General features: G+C 31.8%; 1 protein-coding gene across 1 annotated transcript in view; it reads right to left on the bottom strand.

Moving 5' to 3' along the window:
* The window catches only part of LOC110282127 (uncharacterized), a 44496-nt gene that overhangs the window by 5776 nt on the left and 11977 nt on the right, over positions 1-26743 (bottom strand). Inside the window, exon 2 of the mRNA XM_087157126.1 lies at positions 1191-1405. Coding sequence (XP_087013252.1) covers positions 1191-1405 — 215 coding nt within the window. The remainder of the gene's footprint in view (positions 1-1190; positions 1406-26743) is intronic.

The raw sequence follows: 26743 nt of genomic DNA, 5'->3' as shown, positions 1-26743 counted from the left end.
TTTTGCAGAGTTAACAGCTAATATTTAGTGGTGTCAACAGCCAGTTGTGATTTTTAACTTCTGTGCAATTTTTTATGGTAAAAAGTACATTCATTTTTTTATCAGTGGTACACAGGCGTTACGAAAAATTTAGAAGGGGTACACAAAAGTTATAAGTTTGGGAAACACTGTTGTAGGGTAACAGAATCATGCTTTAATATGATTGTGCAGCTACACAATATTTGACCCATTAATACATAAGTTGATGATCATCTACCGTAAAGGTCTGATTTAGCACCCATGCATTTTGTTAGTATGCATGATTTTTGAAGGCACAAGATGTACAAAGTACATGTTTTCGAGTTACACCATACGGAATGTTCATTGATGTTGGTTCACACGTGTGCAAAAGGGTATCGGTTATTGCAGAGAATATTTTGATAAAAATTAAAATTATTTTTAATACATAATCCTTTTATTTTATTTCGAATACAAGTATTTAAAGAGTAATATTCTATAAGGTTCTCAATATAGAAATATTCATAAGCAAATTCAAATCTTGAAATTTTTTTGTGAATTTTGAATCATTTTTTCATAGAGCAGGGGAAAAATAAGTAATAAAGTATTTTTCTTCACTTGGATTTATTTTCACGATTTTTTTAAGCATTTTTAAGCATAATTTCTCACTAGTTACTGTTTTTGTGTATATATCTATATACATTAGTAGTTCTGAATACATTACATGCTTCTCCTTCCTCAATTTAAATATAAGGTTTTTTTTAAACCAATTTTTAATTACTGAGAATGCCATGATGAGCGACTAAAGGTTGCAAACGCCTTACGAGAGTAACGTATGGAGAAAAAAAAACATTTACAAATAAAAATTAAATTAACCGACTTTGACGCACGATTTTGCACTGATGATCTCCAACTAATTAACCCACTCAAGCCACACTTTTCTTTTTTACAAGAATACAAAACGGTAACAAAGGCGTTGCATAAGATTATCTGGATAGGCTTTTTAATGTCCATAGGACTCTGATTTGAAAATCAGGGACAAAAACATTTCAAACACTTAGAAAAGTAAAACAATCAGGGAACTGTAACGTTGATCAAAACTTTGTATGGATATTGAAAAATTGAACAACAAGGAAATTGAAAGCACTGGCCAAATCATTTTTAGTGAAAAGCAGAATAGTTTAAAAAATTACTTTTATGATTCCTGATTGGTTATCGTCATCGTCTTCTAGCATCAGCCTGGTATCGGTGGGTTGCATAAAAAGGAATTCAGAGTCACGATTGTTGTTATTCTCGTCTTTGTCTGGTTGTACGACGTCGTCGTCATCCTCGTCGTCGTAATCCTCGTAGTCTGGGCTCTCTGGGATTGAAGATGGCGATGCTGAGATTTCCTTCATCCAACCACCACCTGAAGACAGAAACTAATATTTAATTGTCGTACAAAAAAGATTTCCAGAAAGGCAATAAACTGTAAATACATTTATAGCTGCAAAAAGTGAGCCTCAAAAAATATCGCCCAAAACAATTTTCCAATTAAAGATACCGTTTTCCTGTATTTATAGATTACAATGGCCCCTGAAAGCAAGAGCCCTGTAACACACGGCTAAGTTCTTGGCCATTGTGGGCGATGTGTGTACTGAGATGAAATCTTAATGATTCAGTGGTCGTATCTTAAGTATGACAATTAAGTCGCTTTTATAAATTTACCACTTTGTGTGAGTCGCATACATCATACCTTTTACTGTTAAAGAAAAATTGCTGTCATCTATTTATTGACAAAGACAAGATGGTTAGGTGGAAAACATGCAAATAGCTATTCTGAAGTCAAACTTAACACTTATTGGTTGACTAATCAAAGTTGCTACTTGATGACGATCCATATGTGACGTCATCACAAAGCCTTATTATAAGTTTCTTTTCATCCCATTCACCCCTTTAGCAATATTAGCGACTAGTTCACGCTGTGGATTAAAAGAGTAGCACTCAACAATTTATAAATTATTGTCGCTGTCATACCTTCGTTTACCTCTGTTTATTTTCTATCGATGTTCCAATTATATTTATATCTTTAAATTTAATAGTCTTTTGTTGTTTTATTTCAGTAAAAGTTATTGAATCAAGTTAACCTTATGTTAATATTTGTTTTGTAAAACCATTTATTATTCTGTGACATTCTATGACATTTATTATTCTATGACATGAACAAAATTAGTTAGGCCTATTACCGCAGTGAGGCGCTGTACACATTTAGTCGGGAAAAGATGCCCCTTTGTCACGCTTTGAAAAAGCTTTTCGTTTGTCTTTTTAAATGCTCCAGAATTAGGAAATTCTTTATATCTCTGCAAATGTGTGTTTGTAATAGTAGTATCACTAAAGTTACCAATTTATTAACGACAAAATCATTTTTTTAAACAAAACCATAAAACGATACTCCAAATGATTTAATCAATGTTATCACGGGATATCTATTTCAATTTAATAACATCTCTCAGTGATATGAGCTGAGCAATGATTTATGGGATATCTTTTTGAGGAGGGATTTATTCAATTACCTAAAAAACTCATAATGATTTCATAACGGTCATAACATTTGCACGCAATTCCTCTTTCTAGTCTGCCATCCATCATAATAATCAACCCCCCTGTCACAGTCTCTACCGGAAGAGAAAAGAACCAAAATAGAAGAAGTGGTCAAACCTCCATCTTCTCCCATCAGAATTCACTCGCATGAGATATCAGACGAAGGAAAAAAAAAATGAAAATAAATGCCCGAAAAATATTCTCTTTGGAACTAAAGACATATAAAAAGAAAATGGCTATTTTCGTTAATGGTAGAGTCAATTACATGCCCTGAAGACTTCGCTACGAGTTGTCATCCTAAGCTGCAAGAATTTCTTCGCCATAGACTGGCAGTAGCGATTATTTCCCTCCCGGTGGTTGTCATGACAACCTGTTCCTCGTATTTCCCTTCTTCACTTCAGTTCTTTCAATACCGTCGGAATGAAAGAAGTACATAATAATGGAACTTCTTGGACGAGAAATATTTCGTCTTAAGCAGAGTGGATTGGAGCGCCGTTAATCGTCATTCTCTATAACGAAGGTCACAGTGGAGCGGAAGATAGTCATAAATTCATCTGGGCTTTATTTTCCAATTACGCTACAATAGTTTTCCAGAGGGGTTTACTTAGAATTGTGGAAAGAGGCGTTTCAATAAGTATTAAAAAAACTGTTCATTACTTCTATTACGAAGTAGAATTAATGGAATAACATTTTCCTTTGGCATAGCGATAAAACATTATAGTAATGGTTAGAATTGAAAGTTTCTATTTATGAGTAAAAATAATGACTTTGTTTAAGTTTAAGATGTGTTTTACAGCGTTAAATTATTCTATAAAGTTAAGCTAAAAAGGAAATTAACAATTATAGTTTTAAGTAAAAGTATTTACCCAGAATTCTATACGACATTAATAAAACTTAGTTACAATGCGTATATAAGAAGAAAAAAAATCCGCGCCGAAATGCACAAACCCAAAGAATATAGACCCAAAGAATATAGATTGCGAGTCGAAGAAATTTCAGTGTTTATCCAACGTTACCTATTCAATTATTTTTTTCTATATTTGCCCACTTATTTAATTGGATGTTTTAATATATGAATTAATCAATAAGAATTCTCGCCATGATATTTATTGGAAATTCGTTTATTTGTTGATTTTGAGTTCGAAAAGTGGCCTAATTTTAGTGTATATTTTGATTTGTGGTATAAGCAGTTATGGTAATATACAAACGGAGGGTCCTCTCATTTTCGGCGATTTGCAAATAAACGAATATATAAGTAAATAAACCAAAAACCAATCACATAAAAGTATAAACAAAAGTTGCGGTAACCCGAAGGTGACGTCATTGAAAGCAAATCATGTTAACCAGAAATGGGATTTAAGCAAAACTGAATGAAATTTTATCGCCAAACCAAGAAGAACCCGATTCTACACTAGAGCCGCAATTAAAATCAACCTCTGCTCGGCATTTATTTCAAAAATAATAAAATACATTATAAAGCTCCTTTTTATTTTTCCAAAAAATCACCCTCTGATAGTAAGTTTTTTTTTAAGCCCAATTGTATTTTCCAAACTATAAAAATCAAAACAAAAATATTCATTGCATCGGATTTAAACAGTATTAAACTAAGTTAACGAGTTCAGCATTTTGTTTACCTGGATAAGACTTTATTTAACATCACATAGTTAAGCAGAATCTTATACAAAATTCAAGTTCAATTTTTTAGCATTAATAATTTAAATATCCTAATAAATGAAACATTTTATTAATCGAACAACGAAATTATTGTCCTTGTTCAGCAAGATGGCCCAAAACAGAATATATGGTGCAAATCTAGCACTAAAATATAAAAACGCATTCTTCTAATAAAGCTTTCAATATTTCCCCCCAAACTTCTTTCTTCAAATTTCTTTTTAATATTAATAAAATAACGAAATTATTCGTCTTAACCGAGTGCTCAGCAAGATTGGCCTAAAAAAGAATATTTGGTGCAAGTCTAGCACTAAAATATAAAAACGTATTCTTCTAATAAAGCTTTCAATATTTCCCCCCAAACTTCTTTCTTCAAATTTCTTTTTAGTATTAAAAAAATAACGAAATTATTTGTCTAAACCGAGTATCATTCAGCAAGATTGCCCTAAAAAAATATTCGGTGCAAATCTAGCATTAAAATATAAAAACGTATTCTTCTAATAAAGCTCTCAATATTTCCCCCCAAACTTCTTTCTTCAAATTTCTTTTTAGTATTAAAAAAATAACGAAATTATTCGTCTTAACCGAGTATCATTCAGCAAGATTGGCCTAAAGAAGAATATTCGGTGCAAATCTAGCACTAAAATATAAAAACATATTCTTCTAATAAAGCTTCCAATATTTCCCCCAAACTTCCTTCCTCAAATTCCTTTTTAATATTAAAATATAACGAAATTATTCGTCTTAACCGAGTGTTCAGCAAGATTGTCCTAAAAAAGAATATTCGGTGCAAATCTAGCACTAAAATATAAAAACGTATTCTTCTAATAAAGCTTTCAATATTTTCCCCCAAACTTCTTTCTTCAAATTTCTTTTTAATGCTAAAAAAATAACGAAATTATTCGTCTTAACCGAGTGTTCAGCAAGATTGGCCTAAAGAAGAATATTTGGTGCAAATCTAGCACTAAAATATAAAAATGTATTCTTCTAATAAGATTTTCCATTTCCCCCTTCCCGAACTTCTTTCTTCAAACACTTTTTTAATATGAAAATAAATAACGAAATTATTCGTCCTAACCGAGTGTTCAGCGAGATTTACCTCAAAAAGAATATTTAGTGAATATCTAGTACCTACTAAAATATACAAACGTATTCTTCAAATAAAGTTTTCAATATTCATAATAGGTTTCCGTATTACCGTGGGAGGATTTCGTGTTTTTTTTTCTCCGTGTAATACAAAAGCAGGTTAGTTTTTATTAAAATGTCCTCCACTAAGGCAAGTTTGTACCAATGCTTGATTCAGGAGTATCCTTGTCTTCTGGGTTGGGTTCACAATTACAAGGCTATGGAGTTGAACGTTGATAGTAATAAACTCAGATGTTCAATACCGATTATAAAATAAAAATAAGATTTTTTCTTTCTTTAATCCACAGCTATCAGATTTTACCAATATTTCGTAAGATATATATTTTTTTAATAATTGAAATGGTAACAAAGTGCATGCTTTTTCTTTTCATATTTTGATTTCATAAATTACATTTAACGTGGTTTTTACAAGCAATACACATAAATTTGTTTTCGTTTTTATTTATATATTATATATAAATGCATGAAAGATATGCAATGCTGTTAACAGGCTCTGGCAAAATGAAAAAAATTTTTGGAAATCAAATTTTAAATTGATTGTCGCCACATTACAACTCGCGAAAATCATTACCGGAAAAACCAATATTTGACAGGTATACTTTATCCTTTAGATAATCAATAATTTGCATTTTTTTAAAAAAAATTTTTAATATTGAAAAGAGCAGTATAAAATAACAGGATGAATGCAATACGCATAAATCTATAGATATATTATTTAAAAATAAGTAAATGAAAAATTAAAGAATTTTCTTATGTTTTTAACGAATTCTTTAATAATGAAACTGAGAATAATTTCTGTCAGTTTGAGAAAAGAAAAAAAAAAACATAATTAGGAAAATTAAAACTACGTAAAGCGTTCACATCACAGGATTTTCAGGAGCGAAGTCATTCATAAAATGTTTCCTCTTCGAAATTCAATTGAAGAAGCGTTTCTGTAACGCTTTCAGCAATGCTTTAAATTGAAAATTCTTTCCTTCTCGAGTAATTCTTCTATGAAATGACTCTTCACGTTTGAACATGAATGGAACTTTTCGAGAACAACCTGAAAACATTCCATGACAGCACTTTCCCCCGCCTGCTTTCAAAAGAGTCCTTCAAAAATGGGGGAGAGGAAAACTGGATTCACTTTTAGCAGATTAGAACGATTTCTCTCCTGGAAAATGCTCGAGAGCATATTTCACCTTTTAAAACAGGAAAAGATTGTGTGAAGCGTATTTTTGAAATTTGTTTAAAAATGGAGAAAGTTTAAGATGAAAAGGAAGAAGTTGTGACATTTAAAAGTTTGTTTTATTCGAATCAAATATCCGGAAGGTTTATGAAATGTTTGATTAATGGAAGAGGTGAAAATCAAAATAAAGGAGAAAATTATTTAAGTCAAATTTTTGTAATCATATTTTAAACTAAGAACTTCTAATAGAAGTATATTTTGCATTAAAATTGTTTGAGAAATTATGTTCAACAGCGTTTAGGTTAACTACTGTAAGGTGGCAATTATTGGGTTATATATATATATATATATATTTCACCTGTAAGAATGGAATGGAATCTGGTTTATGAACAGCCACCCCGATGAATGCAGATAATACGTATAGACTTTAAAATTATGTAAGGATGTATGACTGAAGGATTAAGTCTATAAACGGCTTTCTATCCATATGTGCAGGCTCTGACTTTCAAATAAGTCACCCTATGAAAGATGTGATGTCAATGAATGAATTATTCCTTATTTAAGTCTGTTATTTAAATTACAACGATGACCTACTTTGAATGTTTTTTTATAATTAAATTTATATTATTGTAATTAAATAAATAACATTTTTACATCTTATCATGGGTTTTGTTAAATAAATTTTTTTCTGAATAAAAATCTTTTTGCTAGTTCTTCTCATAGATGGCAGCACTGATATGTTACTTGCTTCAATTTTTACGACCAAATTTATATTATGATTTTATTTTATACGATTCAAGCTATAAGCACAACTTTAAAGATTTTTCTTCTTAGCGAAATTTGTTAACTGTTAAATTAGCATTTTACTTTTAAACCTAAACCACATTTTAATTTGAGACATGCAGGGAAGTTTGGTTTCTGCTTTTTTTTACTTCATATTTTTCTTCAACTAAATTTTTTAACGATATCGGCACATTATAAAGAATAATTTTCATCATAGAATAATTGTTCTTTATTCAGAAATATCGCCTAAAATTATACCGAAAGATGTGTCCTGAGGAAGACTTTTGGTTTATATATGGGTCATTCTCACAAAAACAGTCATTTTCATGTCCCCAGTATATTTTATGTTTGTTTTACAACTTACGAAAAAAAATTTCAGGGAAAGTGTCCTTCAGAATGCAGGCTAACAAAAGAATAAAAATAAAATTATCAATTTTTATTTTTTATTTATTTTAGGTAATTAAAATATACCAATATGTCATTCCCTCACTTGTCCCACTGCTGATTTAAAAAAAGAAAAAAATTGTTTCTTGAATAAAAATTTTTTTTTTTACAAATTCGTGTTTTTTATTTCAGAATATTGAAATATAGAATTCAGAAAATCAATTTTAAATTTAATTTCTGATAAAAATATTAACACAGCACTATTTTAAACTTTGTCCCTAGTGTTTCGCGTCATTCCCTCACATCAATGTTCTTATCTCCTTCAATCTTCTTAGAATAAAAATATTTTAATAAAAACTTTAGCAGTTAACAACTGGCATCATAGAACAAAATTGCAGTATGTTTCCATCTTCAACTTAAAGAAGCTTTGCTGTGGAATAAATTTGAATGAATCAAACCAGGTAAAATTTTTTTACATTTGTCATTCCCTCATGTCATTTTTTAGAGTAAAATAAAATATAACTTCATCGAGAAAGTGGATAATTATATGTTGCTTTCTTGTATGAATATAATTGCATGTAATTAACTTCAGAAATTAATTAGGCCTAACTGTTATTTTTAAATTTTGTTAAATTTGTCATTCCCTCACTGTGTATAAAGTGAGGGAATGATGCTGAAGTGAGGGAATGATTCAAGATGATAATATTATGAAATTTTTTTTTGTTCAATCGTGCCAGCCAATTTTTTTTCCCAAACCTGTAAAAACTATTAAATATATAAAACTAAATTATAATAAATATTAGATATACTTAGTATGTTATCATTTTCAAACTTTAGGTAGATGTAACTTAGATAAAAACATGTATTAAAATAAAATATCATTCCCTCACTATTAGTGTCATTCCCTTACTTTTTAAATAGTGAAATTAATTAATTAATTTATTAATTAATTAAAGGAAAATAATTAATAAATTAATTCATTAAATTAATTAATTTATTAAATTACTTAATTAATTATTAATTATTATAAATTAATTAATTATAAATTAATTATTTAAAAAATTAATTAATTTAAATATTAAGTATAATTTATAGGATATATACTTTCTTTATAATGCCATTACATATTTCTATTGATATTAAAAGTTTCAGAGCTTTTTATTCACTTTACTTTTTTGGGATTTTATGAACTGAAAAATGACAGTTTTCGTGAGAATGACCCATATATATATATATATATATATATATATATATATAAATATATATATATATATATATATATATATATATATATATATATATATATATATATATATATATATAAATATATATATATATATATATATATATATATATATATATATATATATATATATATATATATATATATATATATCGATGCGTTCACTAAGGGATTCTACACGCGTACACAATGGTCATTAATGTCCTAATTAAATCTTGATTCATCACAGAAGATGACCTGATTCCATTCAGTTGCATTCCAATCTAGTCGAGAGCGACAACACTCCAAACGGAGGCTACGGAGGTTGTCAATCCCGCCAATACTGTACAACAGTAGACCGTTTCTATAGCTGGTATGATAGCTTGAGGTGCCTTCATATATGAAACACGATCACCCCTAATATTGCGGTAGGAGTTCGTTCGTGACATCTTACAGACATGACATCTTCCCACACATGGCAGAAGTCCCTTGGAACTGTTTTCCTACAATTTAATGCTCTGTCACACACAGCAATAGTGTCGCAGAAGTGTCTCTCCCAAATTACCACACTTCCCTGGCCTGTTAGATCCCTAGACTTGTCACCGAACGAGTATATCTGAGACCGCTTAGAACGGACTTACATACCTCAATGCCTGACAGTATCACATCCTGCGTTTGCGTTAGAGGGTTTGTCCAAAAGGGTACTCCATTCAATCGTATTTTTTTCCTGCAATGAATGATCATTTTGGTTTGGTTTTTTGTTCACTTATCCTATAACAGCGTTGAACTGATGTATGTCAAATTCCGTTCCCCGATGGCAACTCTTTTTGGTGTATTAGTTTTTATGCATGGCAATGAATATAAAAAGAACCTAATAATTTTTAAACTATTGGTGAGATTCAGTTATAACCTGGCGATAAACGATATGCCACGATGGGACTATAATTTTTAATTTTTTGAGCATGCGCACTCTCATTATTGTTGATTATTCCATAGAAAATATAAAAATTTAGCATTTCTTAAGCGTATATAGGTCATCAAGGCCACCCTATTCTCTGGATCTCAGTCCTTGGAACTTATTTTTGTGCATTATTAAAGATAAAGTTTACACACATAATCCTAAAATCACAGAGTTTCTGTGATGAGTCCGTGATGTTTTGAGGATGTATTTCTTATGGAACGGGCCAGATCACTGAGGAGACCACTAACTATTTTAACTCTTTGGGGAATCAGAAGTCGTCTTTCAGCAAACATCATCAGAATTAGTATGCACTATTTTATTTTATAATCGTGTTAAACAGTCGACCCAATTCTTAGTTTACGACTATCAATGTTTAAGCTCGCAGCCTTGTAATTTCGACCCCTACCCAGAAGACAAGTGAGCTCCTGGATCAAGAATCGGAACAAATTAATCGTCGAGCAGACTTTTTTGATAGAACTAAGCTGCATTTGCGTTGCATAGAGGAAAACCATGAACACCTCCCACAGTTATCCCGAAGGCAAGGGGATTCCAATCCATGATCCTTAACTACAGAGGATATTTTACAACAGTGTGAGCCAGGGGCAGAATTCATACCAACTAGCCACGGCTGGGATTCGAACCTGGCTGACTTTATTGGCAGTTGAACGCTTAATCCCCTGTGTTACCATGGCTGCACTGAGAAGATGTTTTTAATGCACCATAAGACTGGTTTTATAAAATGACCGTTTTGAGTTCTTACGAAAATGAAATCTAGCCCTACTCAATGTTTTTTAAAATAATTAAAATAATTTATAAGAAAATCAGGGTCATCATGCATCTGCTTTAACTGTTTTCACAGTTGAAAAAAAAAATTCAAAATATTCGCCTGCTGATCTGTTGCCAAATTTGTGATTGAAAGTGAATTGGTAGATATCAATTTCGTTAACACATTTCACGAACGGAAAAAAATAAAACTAAATATTCAAGACTAGAAAATTGTGTTTTGCACTCGCAAATTTGGCATTCAGATGAGACTTAAAACAACCTTGAAAAAGGAAGAGGAGAGGTGGATTTGGCAAAGATAGCAAAAGAGAAAGAAATGGAATGTTTTAAAGTAAACATTATAAAGTAAAAATTTGCATTCTAAATAAATTATCAAAATAATTGGAAACACTCCAGACTTTTTTTTTTTTTTTTAAAAATTGAAATCTATTTTAATTTCTCTAATACGCTGTTGTTTTTTTAATTCACGCTTTTAGTTATAGCAAATCGAAAACCAAGCAGACTTCACTTTTTATTTTTTAAATATCAACTTATTATATTACAGGAGGGGAAAAAACTATTCCTATCTTTGTACCTTCAGTTGGTTAACCATTACGATATTAAAAACAATATGCGACAGCAGCAGGTTTTTCATTTGCCACAAAATATTTCACAAATTCAATTATATTTTCATAACAAAATAATAATTATTGTACTTTAAATTAAGTTATATTAGCAATTTTGTTTCATAAATCCGAATATTTTTGAATTAAGAGTGCAAGTTAGAAATTATAATTTTATAGTTTTTTCTCCTTGACTATGAAAAAAAAAGGATCTTTTCCTGTATTCGTTTGGGACTAAAATATTAAGATATTTCAGTTATATATATATATATATATATATATATATATATATATATATATATATATATATATATATATATATATATATGTGTGTGTGTGTGTGTGTGTGTGTGTGTGTGTAATATAGAATTTCTCATGCGAGTCTTTCTATATTAACTGATAAGCTTCAAACATCTTATCAAGTTAGCTTTCTTATCAAGTTTAAGATGTAGAAGTCGGTCTCTCACAAAGAGGCATAAAAAGTCAAGATGAACCAGATAAAAGATTATTTTCCGAAGTTAATGGGCAATAATTCGTAGATAAAGTACGCATTAAGATAGTCCCAAAAATTTCCCACCGTCAGAGTGACGATATCCTTTTAGCGAGTCAAAATCTCAAAATTTTATCAATTGAACGACGTTTCAGTGAGATAAGAAGATCCTTGCAACCACTCTCTTTCAGAACCTCACTTTAAAAGCTCGGGACAGACAAAAATGCGTGTCCTTTTTCATATTTTCTATGGTTAGATAAATCTAGGCCAAATCCAAAAAATCCCTGCAATAGGGAAACCTACAATCTAATAGATGTAAAACTCCAGTCAATAATGTTTTCAATACTTAATATAACGTAATAAAATGCCTTTGTATATAAATCAGCCTAAGTCTCTTAAATTATCTAGCCTTTAAAGTCATAACATTACATACGTACATACATACATACATACATATATATATATATATGGGTCATTCTCACGAAAACTGTCATTTTTCAGTTCATAAAATCCCAAAAAAGTAAAGTGAATAAAAAGCTCTGAAACTTTCTATATTAATAGAAATATGTAATGTCATTATAAAGAAAGTATATATCCTATAAATTATACTTAATATTTAAATTAATTAATTTTTTAAATAATTAATTTATAATTAATTAATTTATAATAATTAATAATTAATTAATTAATTTAATAAATAAATTAATTAGTTTAATAAATCAATTTATTAATTTATTAATTTATTTTTCAAATTAATTAATAAGTAAATTAATTATTTTCACTATTTAAAAAGTGAGGGACTGACACTAATAGTGAGGGAATGATACTTTATTTTAATACATGTTTTTATCTAAGTTACATCTACCTAAAGTTTGAAAATGATAACATACTAAGTATATCTAATATTTATTATAATTTAGTCTTATATATTTAATAGTTTTTACAGGTTTGGGAAATAAAATTGGCTGGCACGATTGAACAAAAAAAAATTTAATAATATACTCATCTTGAATCATTCCCTCACTTCAGCGTCATTCCCTCACTTTATACACTAGTGAGGGAATGACGAATTCAATAAAATTTAAAAATAACAGTTAGGCTTTATTAATTTCTGAAGTCAATCACATACAATTATATTCATACAAGAAAGCAACATATAATTATCCACTTTCTCGATGAAGTTGTATTTTATTTTACTCTAAAAAACGACATGAGGGAATGACAAATGTAAAAAATTTTACCTGGTTTGATTCATTCAAATTTATTCCACAGCAAAGCTTCTTTAAGTTGAAGATGGAAACATACTGCAATTTTGTTCTATGATGCCAGTTGTTAACTTCTGAAGTTTTTATAAAAATATTTTTATTCTAAGATGATTGCAGGTGATAAGAACATTGTTGTGAGGGAATGACGCGAAGCACTGGGGACAAAGTTTAAAATAGTGCTGTGTTAATATTTTTATCAGAAATTAAATATAAAATTGATTTTCTGAATTCTATATTTCAGTATTCTGAAATAAAAAACACGAATTTGTAAAAAAAAATTTCTTATTTCAGAAACAATTTTTTTCTTTTTTTAAATCAGCAGTGGGGACAAGTGAAGGAATGACATATTGGTATATTTTAATTACCTAAAATAAATAAAAAATAAAAATTGATAATTTTATTTTTATTCTTTTGTTAGCTTGCATTCCGAAGGACACTTTCCCTGAATTTTTTTTTTTTTCGTAAGCTGTAAAACAAACATAAAATATACTGGGGACATGAAAATGACTGTTTTTGTGAGAATGACCCATATATATATATATATATATATATATATATATATATATATATATATATATATATATATATATATATATATATATATATATATATATATATATATATATATATATATATATATTGGGGGGGTGGAGTGGGGGAGGGAAATGATATTTTTATGAACTTCATGCTCGCGAGTGGAACAAAACCGTCGAATTACTAGATATTACTTATACACCCTAGATATTACTTATTTATGTTTCTAAAACGGGACAGCAGTGCTTAAGGCAATAAGCTATCATAATAAAGAGCTGGGTTTGATCCAAGGTGGCGGCTTGAAGCACAGCCAGCTTCAGATTGATGACGTCTGATGACGAAGATTGATCTGACGGTCTGACGATTGATGATGTATGGGAAATAAATGATTGTCAGGAAATTGAGAAACCTCAAATTCCATGGCACCTCTTGGCCGACAATGGGCTTTTTCGGAAATGCTTTACTTTTTTTATGATATCAAAACAGGGACTTTATTACAGTACAGAAAACAAAAGAACTAGAAACACTGTCCGAACATCTAAAAAAATCTATTAATAGCCACGCTACTTCCACAGAAGTGTCCGATTTAAATTATACTCAAACCAACATACATTTACTGCATCTCGCATTACTCATAAAAACAGTAGTTTTTATCACTCTTAATATATTAAGACATAAATTATGATATTAACGTAGCGTAACGTTCCGGGGCGATTTTTCTAATATATTCACCCTAATTTTTCACCCTAATATATTCTATAGATATGCTAAGCATAATAGCTGCTTAACACAAGTAGCTACAACATTACTTTAACATTTCTATTTAACGTTAAAGTCTCCTAGAAGTTTAAATAATTGTACCATCATTCACAAATCTGTCACTTCACAACGTACTGTTGTTCTCACTTGTACCATCACGTATTGCGTTTCTTCCCGTGAATGCATTATTATTAAAAAGCGAAATCAATGTATGTTGAGAACATTTATTATCTATATTTATTTAGTGTATACCGGGCATTGGTCCTGAACATTCAAAAAATTAGTTTGTGTAAAGACGAGAATGTAGGGGATGTAGGGGAATGAAGAGAATGTAGAATGTAGGGCAGTGGTGTCAAACTCAAAAGCTAACTTGGGCCAAATAAACAATGCTTAACTTTAGGTGGGCCGCAAAAAAAAAAAAAAAAAATCAATGTTCATAGAAACAAATATTTTTATTTTGAATAGTACATTGTAATAAACATATATAAAGTTAAATTATTGTCTGATACTTGACATCTCTTCTCTGCTACTATCTCTCCGATGTCGGGAGAAATTTTATTGGCCGAGACTACTTTCAAAATTGACCCAACGTGAGCGTTATTAATACGGTTTCAGACAGGAGATTTATTTCCATTCATAACAGAAAATAATTGCTCCCACTGATAAGTACTTCCAAACATGGAAATAATTTTATATGCGAATTTTCGAGTATTTTCAAACCTTGCCGGTAAATATTCGTAAAATTTAGGCACATCCACTTCAATGAATTTTGCCTTCAAATTTGAGTCGCACTGAATCTCAATCACTTCCATTTACATATAACTGGGTACTGAGTCTATATTTATTGAGAAAATCGAATAAAACAAACAAAATTTGACTTCCAAAGAATTAAAATCGTTAAACCTTGCTTCAAATTCTGTTCTAAGATTTGAAATTTTTTCTGCGTATTTTTGATACGATGCAGTATCCCCGGAAGGGCAGGTGCCGCAAGCCAATCAGAATGTTACATTTTCGCGTGTACAATTTAAAATGATCCGAATAGTTTACAAATAAAGTATATTATAATTTTATATGCTAGTTTCCTTTCTAATTCACATTTTTATTTTATTTTCACTTTGCGTTGGATATATTGACTGGGCCGCAAAAATGTTCATCTCGGCCGCGAGTTTGACACCCCTGATGTAGGGGATGTATGGGTGATGTAATTAACATGCATTTTTATCACAATCTTTCCAAAAGATGTATACACTATTAAGTTCCTAATCCGGCTGGTATGTATTTGGGCTATTGATAGGTATGTATTTTTCGGTATTACCTGAACTGAATCGTTTCTTATTTTAATTAATCTGATATTATAAACATCAATAAATATTAAAATGCCAAATAAATCAATATCAAGTAAAATATAGCAAATATTTCGGATATTCACTAAAATGACTATATCAGTCTCGATGCTCAACAGAAAATGTTGACATTCATAACATTTCGGACATTTCCTAAAGCGATTATTTTAATGTCAATATGAGAATGCCGACATTCATCACATTTTAGACATTTCCTAAAGCGTCCATTTGAATGTCTATATTCACCAGACGTTGTCAGCATTCACCGCATTTCGGGCGTTTTCAAAATCTTAAGGGACAAAACGAATTTAAATGCCACTGGAGAATGTTACATTCACTACATTTCAGATTTTTACGGCAATAATAAAAAAAAATTGTAAAAATTAGGCAAAAGTATATATTTATATTTAAATGTAAAGTATTCTAAGTATTACATTTTAAAATAATAATAAGTTTCCAAGTCGATCTATTCCGAAAAATGGATTTTGTTTCCTCAGGAGGAATCTTTTTGAACTAAAGTAAAGTTGAAAGCAATTAACTGTCGTCCAATATCCATTCTCGGTGAATTTCAAAAGACTTACCTGCAGAGGTAAAGAAGAAAATTGATGAAGTCAACCTCCCGTCTGGAACGAGAAGCGGTGAGCGAACGATATCGATTTTTCAATTAATCGATTTTGGAAAAAAGCGCACGAACGAAATGTGTCCTGCTTATCAGCAAAGGTTGAGGTATCGTGTCGAAAAACACCTCTGGATATTTTAAGTTATATGCATGTGGCGTTACATTGGTTAATAGATAAACAACTACCGTAGAAGGAAAAAAAAGGGTAGGGAAATAAAAAAAAAATCGAAAAGTATTTTTAAAGTTTTTTTAGGGAATATATTTTGTTTTCTTTCGATCTACCCCGTACTTTATGAAATCGGCACGTACACAATAAAAAAAAAAAAGAAAAATTGAAAAAAAGAAATTTCTGTAATAAATAAATTGGAAAGGCGACATTAGTTTTCGAGAGCTGAATTTTTCTATATTCTTTCTCAAGTCCTCCCCTGCCGAGAGGACAGAGATGTGCATCTTTTTGCATTGTTGTGTAAAAAACTTTTAAAGATGAAGAACAAGGAAAAATTTCAAAAGTGATTGAGAAATATAGAAAAAACAAATCGTTTTACTAATTCTAATCTACCAAAATATAGTTTTAAATTGAAGGAAATATTTGTAGATCACAACCTATACAATTATGTTACGAACGCAACATAATCTACTGCAAAACCATCACGACCGGAGTTTCTCGCTATCCGTACACTCCACTTAAGGAACTTCTTTCGAAAAAAGAACAATTTTAATTTATTTTCTAAAACGCTGATCAATGAAATATCAATCAATAATACAATCAATGAATTGCTTCAATGAAATATATCTATTTGAAAATCTAAGAAGTTTGAAGACAAGAACATCAGACCAATAGCATCATATTATGCATCATATTCCGGACATCAATAGCATATACATAACCTCATTTTCATCATATCAGCTTAGCAGAAGTTCATACTTTTACAATATAGTCTTATCACCCTACTACATATAATTACACAGTCAGAACCTCAATGATCCACATGAATACTCCTTTACTTCATTTGCATTCCACAACCTCAACGAAGCACCACAAAGATCAAGCTCAAGATGAATGGGAAATGGGACGCAAGCGGCCTCAGGTGCCCATATGTTTTATACAGTTTCAGTTTCCAAGTTAAGTAGATATCGTTGAATAGTTTGGAGAAAAGAATAGAATTACTCCTCTCGAAAACTAGCTATAATTGAAATGATTTTGCTAATAGCTTTTTCTTTTTTCCGTTTCGCTTTCACCTTTAACGTCTAGTGACGTGGCATGTAACTTTATTTCGAATTCATAAAAGAAGGAATCGTACATTAAATTCTAAACTGAACAACCCTGAATACTCTAGTTTTTTGTTTAAAAAATAGTAGTTGCTAAGAACAAAGCAAATAGTTTTACATTTCTATTCGTTTGCAACGTTTGTTGATTTAGTGTTGCCAAACTGCCTACACTGCAGCGGAAAGGGTTAAAGCTGACCAATCTAGTGTCTAAATAAAGTGAAATTAAAACTTTTTAATAGATTTACCAGTAGGCTCTTGTCACAATTTCTTGACCAACAGCATAAGAATGTAATTTGGTTAAAAATTCACACCAGCTGCCTTTACTACTAAGACCAACTGGTATACAGTGATCATATTGTCCTTCAAGCCACCACTTGGCATTGGAACCCATGTAATATCTGTACTTCTACTAATGAGATATTCATAGAGCCGTGGTGGCTCATGGGATAGAGCGCTGGCCTTTCAATGAGGTGTCCCGGGTTCGATCCTAGCAAAGGCTGAGTGATACGAAATCGGCAACTGACTCGCACCGACCACAGTGCTGATATAAAATATCTTCAGTGGTAAGCGGATTATGGGTTAGAGTCCCCTTGTCGTCAGACTAACCATGGGAGGTTTTCATTGTTTTCCTTGCAATTTAATGCAAATGCGGGTTAATTCCATCAAAAAAGTCCTCTTCGAAGGCAAAATTTCTCCCAATACTTCATCCCTTGTCTTCTGGATTGGGTTCATTATAACAAGGTAACGGAGTTTAACATTAGTAAGCGTAAACTCAGAATTGGATTGGCCGTTCAACGCTGGTTATGAAATAAAATGATTTGTTCATCAATTTTTAGTTATGCGTTCGTGACAGAAGAAAGTAAAATAAAAGGGGAAATAAATTGTATCTTTTCTAAAAATGTATTTCTACCGGGAGGCAGTGATAGGCGGCATTTCCGTTCCACAAAAAAAAAAAAAAAAAAAAAAAAATGAAAGCTTCGCGATAAAATTTCCTAATTCAAGAAAAAATTTCACTCCAAAACTTCAAAAGAAGTAACTAGAGACACTATTTATAGAGAAATAGAACTTTGGTTTAAAATTCTCCTGACAGTTTTAAAAGCTGATAGTTTACTCCAAAACAAGACACTGCCCACAACACCAAATCCACATCGTTGTGGCTGCTCACAGTTTCATATTGAGAGTCTCAAATACCCAAGTCAAACTATAGTCATTACAGATAACAAATTAGATCAATAGAAAAGGGTAGAAATTATTTGATTTCCTACTTCTAAAACTCTCCGTTATAAGCGAACACCATTGTAATAATCTAATCAAATTACTTCACGACTAATTATATTTCGATTCTAACAGTTAACAGAGATACTACATCTGTAATAGGCTTAATTAGATTTCCCAAGATCTCATTTTCAATGACAAAAAAATGTAATTAACAAATGTTAAGAGAACTAACCAGATTTTTATTTAATTGTATTTTCCACCCCTGTTCTAATAAGATTGATGTTACACAGAACTGTATTTTTGGGAAGATAGCCAAATAGATGAGCACCTCAGTTTTTTTGCCAAGTGAAATTAGATTTTGGATTTATTGTCATTTTACCAGTTTCATCATTATAAAGCTTATTGAGAAACAGAAATAATAGAACTTGGGGAAAATACTTTGAATAATTGCTAGTTAACGAAACGTAATGCATAAAATTATTAAGAGATTCGAGATTATTGCACCTTTCTCAAGGTTTACACTTAGGTCTAATTTACTTTAAATATGAATAATTTGAAATGTAAGTTACAGCTGCAGTTACGATGAAATCATTAAAAGAATAATAAATAAAAGAATGAATTGAGTTTCTATCACTTTTTTACATTTTTAGTTGCCTGTGGCATCCTTGCTTTTCGCTTCGAAGCAACTGGAACAATAGATATTCATGTTTCAATGCTTTTAAAATTAAGAAAAGATAAGAAACAAATTTCAAAATAATAATAATTTTTAGAATATAATAGTTGTTGTTGTAGTTCCTTTACGTCGCACTAGAGCTGCACAATGGGCTATTGGCGATGGTCTGGGAAACATCCCTGAGGATGATCCTAAAACATGCGATCACAATTTTGATCCTCTGCAGAGGAGATGGCACCCCTGCCTCGGTAGTCCGACGACCTGCACGCGAAGTCGAGCACTTTATGGTAGAACAGTTTAACGAGGACCCATATCGCACACCCTCGGTCCCTACGCAGACTGATCCAAGTGGTCGCAGACTGACCCGCGCACTGACGCAGCCAGTGATGCTTGACTTCGGTGATCTACTGGGTCACTGCGGGACTAGAATATAATAGAAGAAATAAAATATTATTTGGAATTTACTTTTCATTATATTCCCGAAACTATATGTTTTTAAGACGGTAAAGAATCATTAATCCATGTCTTATTTATTAAATAAAACAATACTTTTAAGTCAATATTCAATAGAGTGAAACAACGTGTTAGCCAAGATAAATTATTATGATGTTATATTATATAATGCGGACATGATAGTAGGATATTTTAAAAAATTAAAAAGTGGCAGCAAAGCTCAAAATATATTACATATTTTATTATTATCGTAATCATCACAACAGTTTATTAATTCCAATTGGGTACTTGTAACTCGTGAAGTGATTATGCCTAATCATGGGATTTAAATCAGGTCGGATATTTGTAAGCGACGGCATGTGTGTGTGTCGATCCTGATTGGCTTCGAAATCGACAAATGCCACGATTTCCTGCAATGACGTCATTAGCAGGTATCCAATTAAATATAAGATCCTCAGCAGCGCGTCAGTCTCGAGTATAATTATTAAATTTTATGCTGATAAAACGAAAGCTAATAAAATGAAATTTGTTACTTTATTACAAAATCACACTATCTTCAGAAAATACGACTGGTGATTATTTTTTGTTCTTCTGTTAAATAAGAGTTTTAAACGGTTCTTCACTTAAGTGAATATTAAGTGCCCTTACTTCTCTGCTACGTAAGGAATGGCAGGAAGAAAGGGATAATATATTTAAGCTTATGATGTGATACGTAAGGTCATATTTTCTTTGCCTGAAATGTTATTTTAAAAGGAGCAGACAAGTGCATTTGTAAACTGCTGTTTGTAGAAAATGCAACACCATGAAAGAATCATCAGAATCAAATGAAATTTAATGCAGAAACGACTTGTACTGATACAAATAAATGATGAAATTTTCAAAACAAAAGAAACAAATTAAGCGTCCGAAATCAGTATTTGGTGCAGCCACCACGCGCTGCAATAAGTGCTGCTATACGACGTGGCATGGAGTCAAACAGATGTTGAATATCTGCTTGAGGAAGAGAATTCCATATCGCTTGTATGCGCAACCAAAGTTCGTCTTTGGAAACTGCAGGACGCGGATCACGAGTGAGACGCCGACCAACCATATCCCACACGTGCTCAATAGGCGACATATCCGGCGAATAAGCAGGCCAAGGAAGAAGTTGCATGCGTTGTGCTGAACAGAAGTCTCTAACAGTCCGCGCAACATGTGGGCGTGCATTATCCTGCTGAAAGATAGCTCCAGGGATGCCTTGAAGGAAAGGAACGACTTCGGGCTGTAGCACTTCACGGACGTATCTGTTGCTATTGAGATTACCCTCAATTCGTATCAAATTGGATCGTCCATGATACGAAATCGCACCCCAGACCATAACTCCGGGTGTTCGACCACTATGTCGTTCAATAATACACTCAGGAAGGCAGCGTTGACCGGCATAACGTCTAACACGAACACGGCCATCATGGGTCCACAAATTGAAGCGTGATTCATCTGAAAAGACAACTTGGTGCCAATCAGCTCGCCAGTCTCTGTGCTCAAGAGCCCACTGCCGACGCAGCCGTCGATGATCCGCCGTGAGGGGAATCCTGTATAATGGCACCCTTGCACGCAATCCACGGCGCAGCAGACGACGACGAATTGACGAAGCCGACAATTGTACACCTGTAGCAGTAGACCAATGTGCTGCCAGCTGCCTGGAGGAAGCTGTGCGATCATTCACCGCCATGCGGAGCAGGTGTCGATCATCGCGCTCTGACGTCACCTTCTGTCGTCCAGTGCCTGTTTTTCGAGTTGTTCGGTGCTCGTCGGTCCACTGCTTCCAAACTCGCATCACTGTGGAACTGTTCCGCTGCATACGAGCTGCTATTGCGCGATAGGAAAATCCTCCTTCTCGAAGGCCGATTATCCTCCCTCGTTCAAACTCCGTAAGTTGCTTGAATTTCTTATTCTTCCGTCGTGGAGGCATACTCAGGTCTCACTAAACGTTTGCCACTAACAAATAATCATAGACTATTTTCAACGTCCCGCTACAGCACTTTATTTATACGCTTTCAGCATCAATTCAGAGGGCGCTGCGCGCGCCACGCACGCGCGATGGCTCTGAAACTTTATTAATTTGCATAATATCCTATAATTGACATTTGCTGCGAATTTCATTTGATTCTGATGATTCCTTCATGGTGTTGCATTTTCTACAAACAGCAGTTTATGTATATAAGACTATACGATATTTATAAACTTGCAAGTTCAGGCAAAAAATAAACTAAACTAAAAATATCATTTAAAAAAAAATCTGTAGCTTTAAGAACAAAGCAAATTTCCGATTAGAAATCCTACTACCGAATTAGGTATGATCAAGTACTTGCATAAATCCAGCGTAAATTCTGTTTTCCAATGTAATTTTTTTAAAGGTGATTTATTGATATTTTAATTACTAAGAACTAAAAGAATTTCACCCACTACTACATGTAAATAATTTAAACAGGTATAGTTAAAATCAGATAGCGAATTTATCATCAGGAAAAATTTCTACTCAACTTTAGCATTAGAAGCATGATAGTTCTGGCTACTATAATAAAGTATTAATAGCATAAACAGAGCTGCCAACCCGGAAGTTCTAGCTCTCCACATTATTTAAAGTGGTAGCTAAATAAGCCGAAGTTCTTAAAATTTCGCCATTATCTATAAAGACAATGTGGCTTAAATTTTCCGATATTTTCTGTATATTTTTTGATTATCCATATATACTGGTGGTTTAAATAGTTTTAAAACGCATGTTAAAAACAGAATTTTTGCTACCACTTTAAATATGTGAGAAAAAACTCCGACGAAACAGAGAAGTAGGTAGGTCTGCATAAATAGTCATATTTGTTTTCGAAGTCGGAGCACAGTCTTGTATTTCTTTTGGATCTGGGCGCCTGGGCCGCGAAGCGGTCCCTATCCCATTCATCGTGTAGTATTCGTCATTTTGTTTGACTTCGTTGAGGTTAGCAAGCAATATGGTTGCTGTCAGGGGGAATCAAGCACTTTACTTAAATAAATAATAATAATGAAAATGAGACGGAGCAGCAGTCGGGGAGCAATGGTTTTTTTTCTTTCCTTATATTCTTTTTTTTTTCAAGTTAAAGTGGTAGGTAACAGGAATTTTTTATTTTTATTTCCAATGAGCTGCATTCTCTAGTGCGTTCTCCAGAGGTGGTATACACTCTTTCAGGACCACCACAATGGGTGAGATACCGTTGGTCATGTTAATTTGGACGTCTAGTTTCTGCCACACTAGATGGCAGCACCGAGACTCTATTTGGATGCTAAAGTGCACTAGGAATTTAATTTTGCCAGAAATGCCAAGAGCCAATAAGGCACTCCAGGAATCTTTTACATGCCGCATAATCATACGACATGGCAGCTGAGGACTTTCTGCATCCCGAAAATCTGGTGTCTGGGTCGGGGGTTGAACCCGCAGACTTGGGCTCAGAAGGCCGACGACAAACCAACTGCGCCACCCAGCCACAGGTAACAGGAATAAGCATCCACGTTTTGTAAACAAACAAGAACTACAGATTTTTTCATATTGTTTTCTTCTTCTTCTACCTGCACTAGAGCTAGTTGCCAGCCTTGAATATCTCAAGCTGCTTGTTCCAACTCTTTACACCTACACTGCTCAGGCACTTTTCCACACCATCTAGTATGTGGTCTGCCTCTCTTCTTTTCTCCCTCAGTCTTGTGGAAAGTATATACCACAATACAGACCACATTTTGTTTTTAAGAATGGAACAAAATTACTGGCCGCGACCGGCCATAAGGCGGCTAAATATAACAAATGGCGATTAAATAATTGTCACCCAGTTGCCACCCGATCACTACTTCTTTTGTTGAAAATGCAAGTCCATTCTATTAGAATTTTTTTTAATAAGAATGGAATTATTATAAATATTTTATAAACTGAAATTTTTTTTCAGGCTTATCTCTTAAAATTTGTATTAATTTTAGAAATAAGACTTGTAATGTTTACCATGTTTTAAGAAATGCTTAAGAAAGTTCTTGACATCAGCGGTTCTCAAATGGTGTTCCCCGGAACCCTAGGTTTCTGTGAAAGTGTAAAAGAGATTCCACGAGTTAGTACTTTAACCAGTAATCAGTTTTTAAGCTTCTGATTATTTTTGATTCAGCCTATATTTAATAATTTATATAATCTATCAGTTACTTTGAAGAAATTATTTCAACTAAAATACCAAACAAATAGAAATGGCATTTTTTAAAAGAAAAGAAAATATTTCTAATAATATTGAACTAATTATGAAAAAAATAAGCTTAATAAAATATTGCTTTCGTATTTCTTATAGCGCTTTTCAAAACAAACTAAAATAATCCTTTAGTAAATAAATATGTTTTTCTAATCATTTTCAATGGCAGTTTTCATCTCGAAGTAAAACACTCATTCAATCATGTATAGACACCAGAAACAAATTCATAACTAGACTAGATATAGAACAAGAACTGTAAATTTAACTGTAACACGAAACCTACTTTTAAAATATTAATGATAAAACGATGAAAAATCTTCATTCCTCTGATTAAATATTAAGGTTATAACGTTCACAATTACCTTAATAAGAACTATGTATAAAATCGGGGTTGAGCTGAAAGAAGGTTGAATTGGGAAAAAAATTGGGAACAGTTGCCTTACATTATATTAATAATTTTTTTATAACTGTTTAAAATTTTTGATTTTTGAAAAAGTAACCACTGTTGAAATTGCTATATTTTGCTATAGGCCAGTTGCAAAAATTTCCCAATTTTACCCTGTATTGCCGGGTAAGACGCATATTCTATCATAACGCATGCTCATTATTCAAGAGACAGAACTTGTTTTATGACCAAAAAAACTGCTTGATTTGCGCTTACAACCTCTAGTTTGTAAGGCAAGAATGATTTGTTTTAGTTTGTTCAACTACATCAATTTATATCATGTACATGTATTCCAGAAACACCTCGTATATATCTTTTCTTCTTTACTAACTCAAATGTGCTGTAATAAATAAATCAGCAAAAAATAAACATATAAATAAAATTTAAAAAAAAGCTGACTTAGAAGAATTCTCGTTTCTAAATGTATAGAAAGATAGGGGTCCATTCAAGCAAGATTATAAGACTCTTATAGGAGAGGAACAAATGAAAGGAGGAAAAATCGTTTTTGGAACAAAAAGTGGAATTCTTTTCGGGTCGGAGTGTTCTTAGAAAACAAAAACTGCACTTAAGAAACCTAAATTTGGGAATGGAGCCAAAAGATCGCTTGTTTACGCTGTAGCTTTTAAACAGAGCACAAGCAAGCATTAATGAAAATATGCTTTGCTTTTAGTGAATTTTTTGGCGTAGTTCGTAGGGAAAAAAATGAATGCTTGGCGCGTTCTCTCTGACCTTGACAGCAAGCAAGCGAACAACTTGTTGGGATGAGCAGGAGATAATTTTAAGCCCTTTCAACGCTTATTTATTTTTTTATGATTTAGTGAACACTCCTTCACGTAATTAGAATCGCGATAATTACGTCACTCTTTGCTTTAGAACAAATACATGACCCGTTCGTTCAGTTGTGAATTATGCGTTGAGTAAGTTCTCATCTTCAAGACAAGTAACTTAATCAAAAAGATGACTGATGATGAAATATTTGAAGAAAGAAAAATATGTCTTTTATGCTCATATCATATCACAGTCGATTGGAAATTATTTGTTAAAAGAAAAAAAAAGTAAAAACTGGTGCTTCAAATATGTTTCTCGCTCAGAATTTAACCATACAAGATTTTTTGAGTCAAAGACTTATTGGGGCACTTTTATTTGCAATAAACAAATTAAAAAAACATTGTTTATGGTTCTGAATGTTTGCGATAAGAGGGTTTCTGTTATTCTAAACTAAGAACAAAGTTTTAATAATCTTTATTGAAGTATACTCTTTATTTATCGTTTTTTTTTTAAAAACAAATTTTATACCATTTTTTTTATAAAAAAAAAAAAAAGAGCAATTGATAACTATTTAAAACATTTTATTTCCTCGACTTTTTTTCACCAGTTTTTAATTTTTTTTTAAAATGTGGCCACTCTCTGATCTCATATAAAAATTTTATGATCCATGTCATGATTTTATTTTAATAAAAAGAATAATAATTAATAAAAGATTAATAGAAAGATTCTTAACAGTTTTAGGCTTAATAAGTTTTTTCTTTTTTTTAAAAAAAAAATTAAGATATTTAACCTATGGCTTAATCCATTTCAGAGCTAACGTCACCATGAACTTTTTTTTAAAAAAGTTAAAGACCGGTAATTTAATTATTTCATTTTTGAAATTTATCTCATTCTAATCTGCAAATATGAACTTTCATTTTAAATTATAATTTGAACTTTTCAGTTTCAGTCTTTTATAAAACAAATCAAATATTAAAATTTCTGATCAAGAACTTAAATTAAAGCAAGCATTTATTTTCAACAATGCCTTTCGTTTGCGGAATGAATAGAACTTGACTATGTATTCAAGAAAAAATTGTAGTTTTAAAATATTAAAATTTCTGATCAAAAACTTAAACTAAAGCAAGCACTTATTTTCAATAATGCTTTTCATCCCCTTTCACCGTCAGGCTAACCGATTTTCGTGGTTTTCCTCTGCATGTGATGCAATTGCGGTTCAGTTCCATCAAAAAAGTTTTCCACGAAGGCAAATTTCTCCCAATACTTGATTCACGAGTTCCCTAGTCTTCTGGATTGGGTTCAAAATTACGAGACTACGGAGTTGAACATTAGTAGTCGTAAACCTAGAAATTGGGTCAACTGTCCAACGAAGGTTATAAAA

The sequence above is a fragment of the Parasteatoda tepidariorum genome, chromosome 2, assembly GCF_982258835.1.
Source record: "Parasteatoda tepidariorum strain Cologne lab strain chromosome 2, Ptep-v5.0, whole genome shotgun sequence".
NCBI lineage: Eukaryota > Metazoa > Arthropoda > Arachnida > Araneae > Theridiidae > Parasteatoda > Parasteatoda tepidariorum.
Note: the sequence above shows the minus strand (reverse complement) of the source record. Positions and strands in the feature narration are given on the sequence as shown.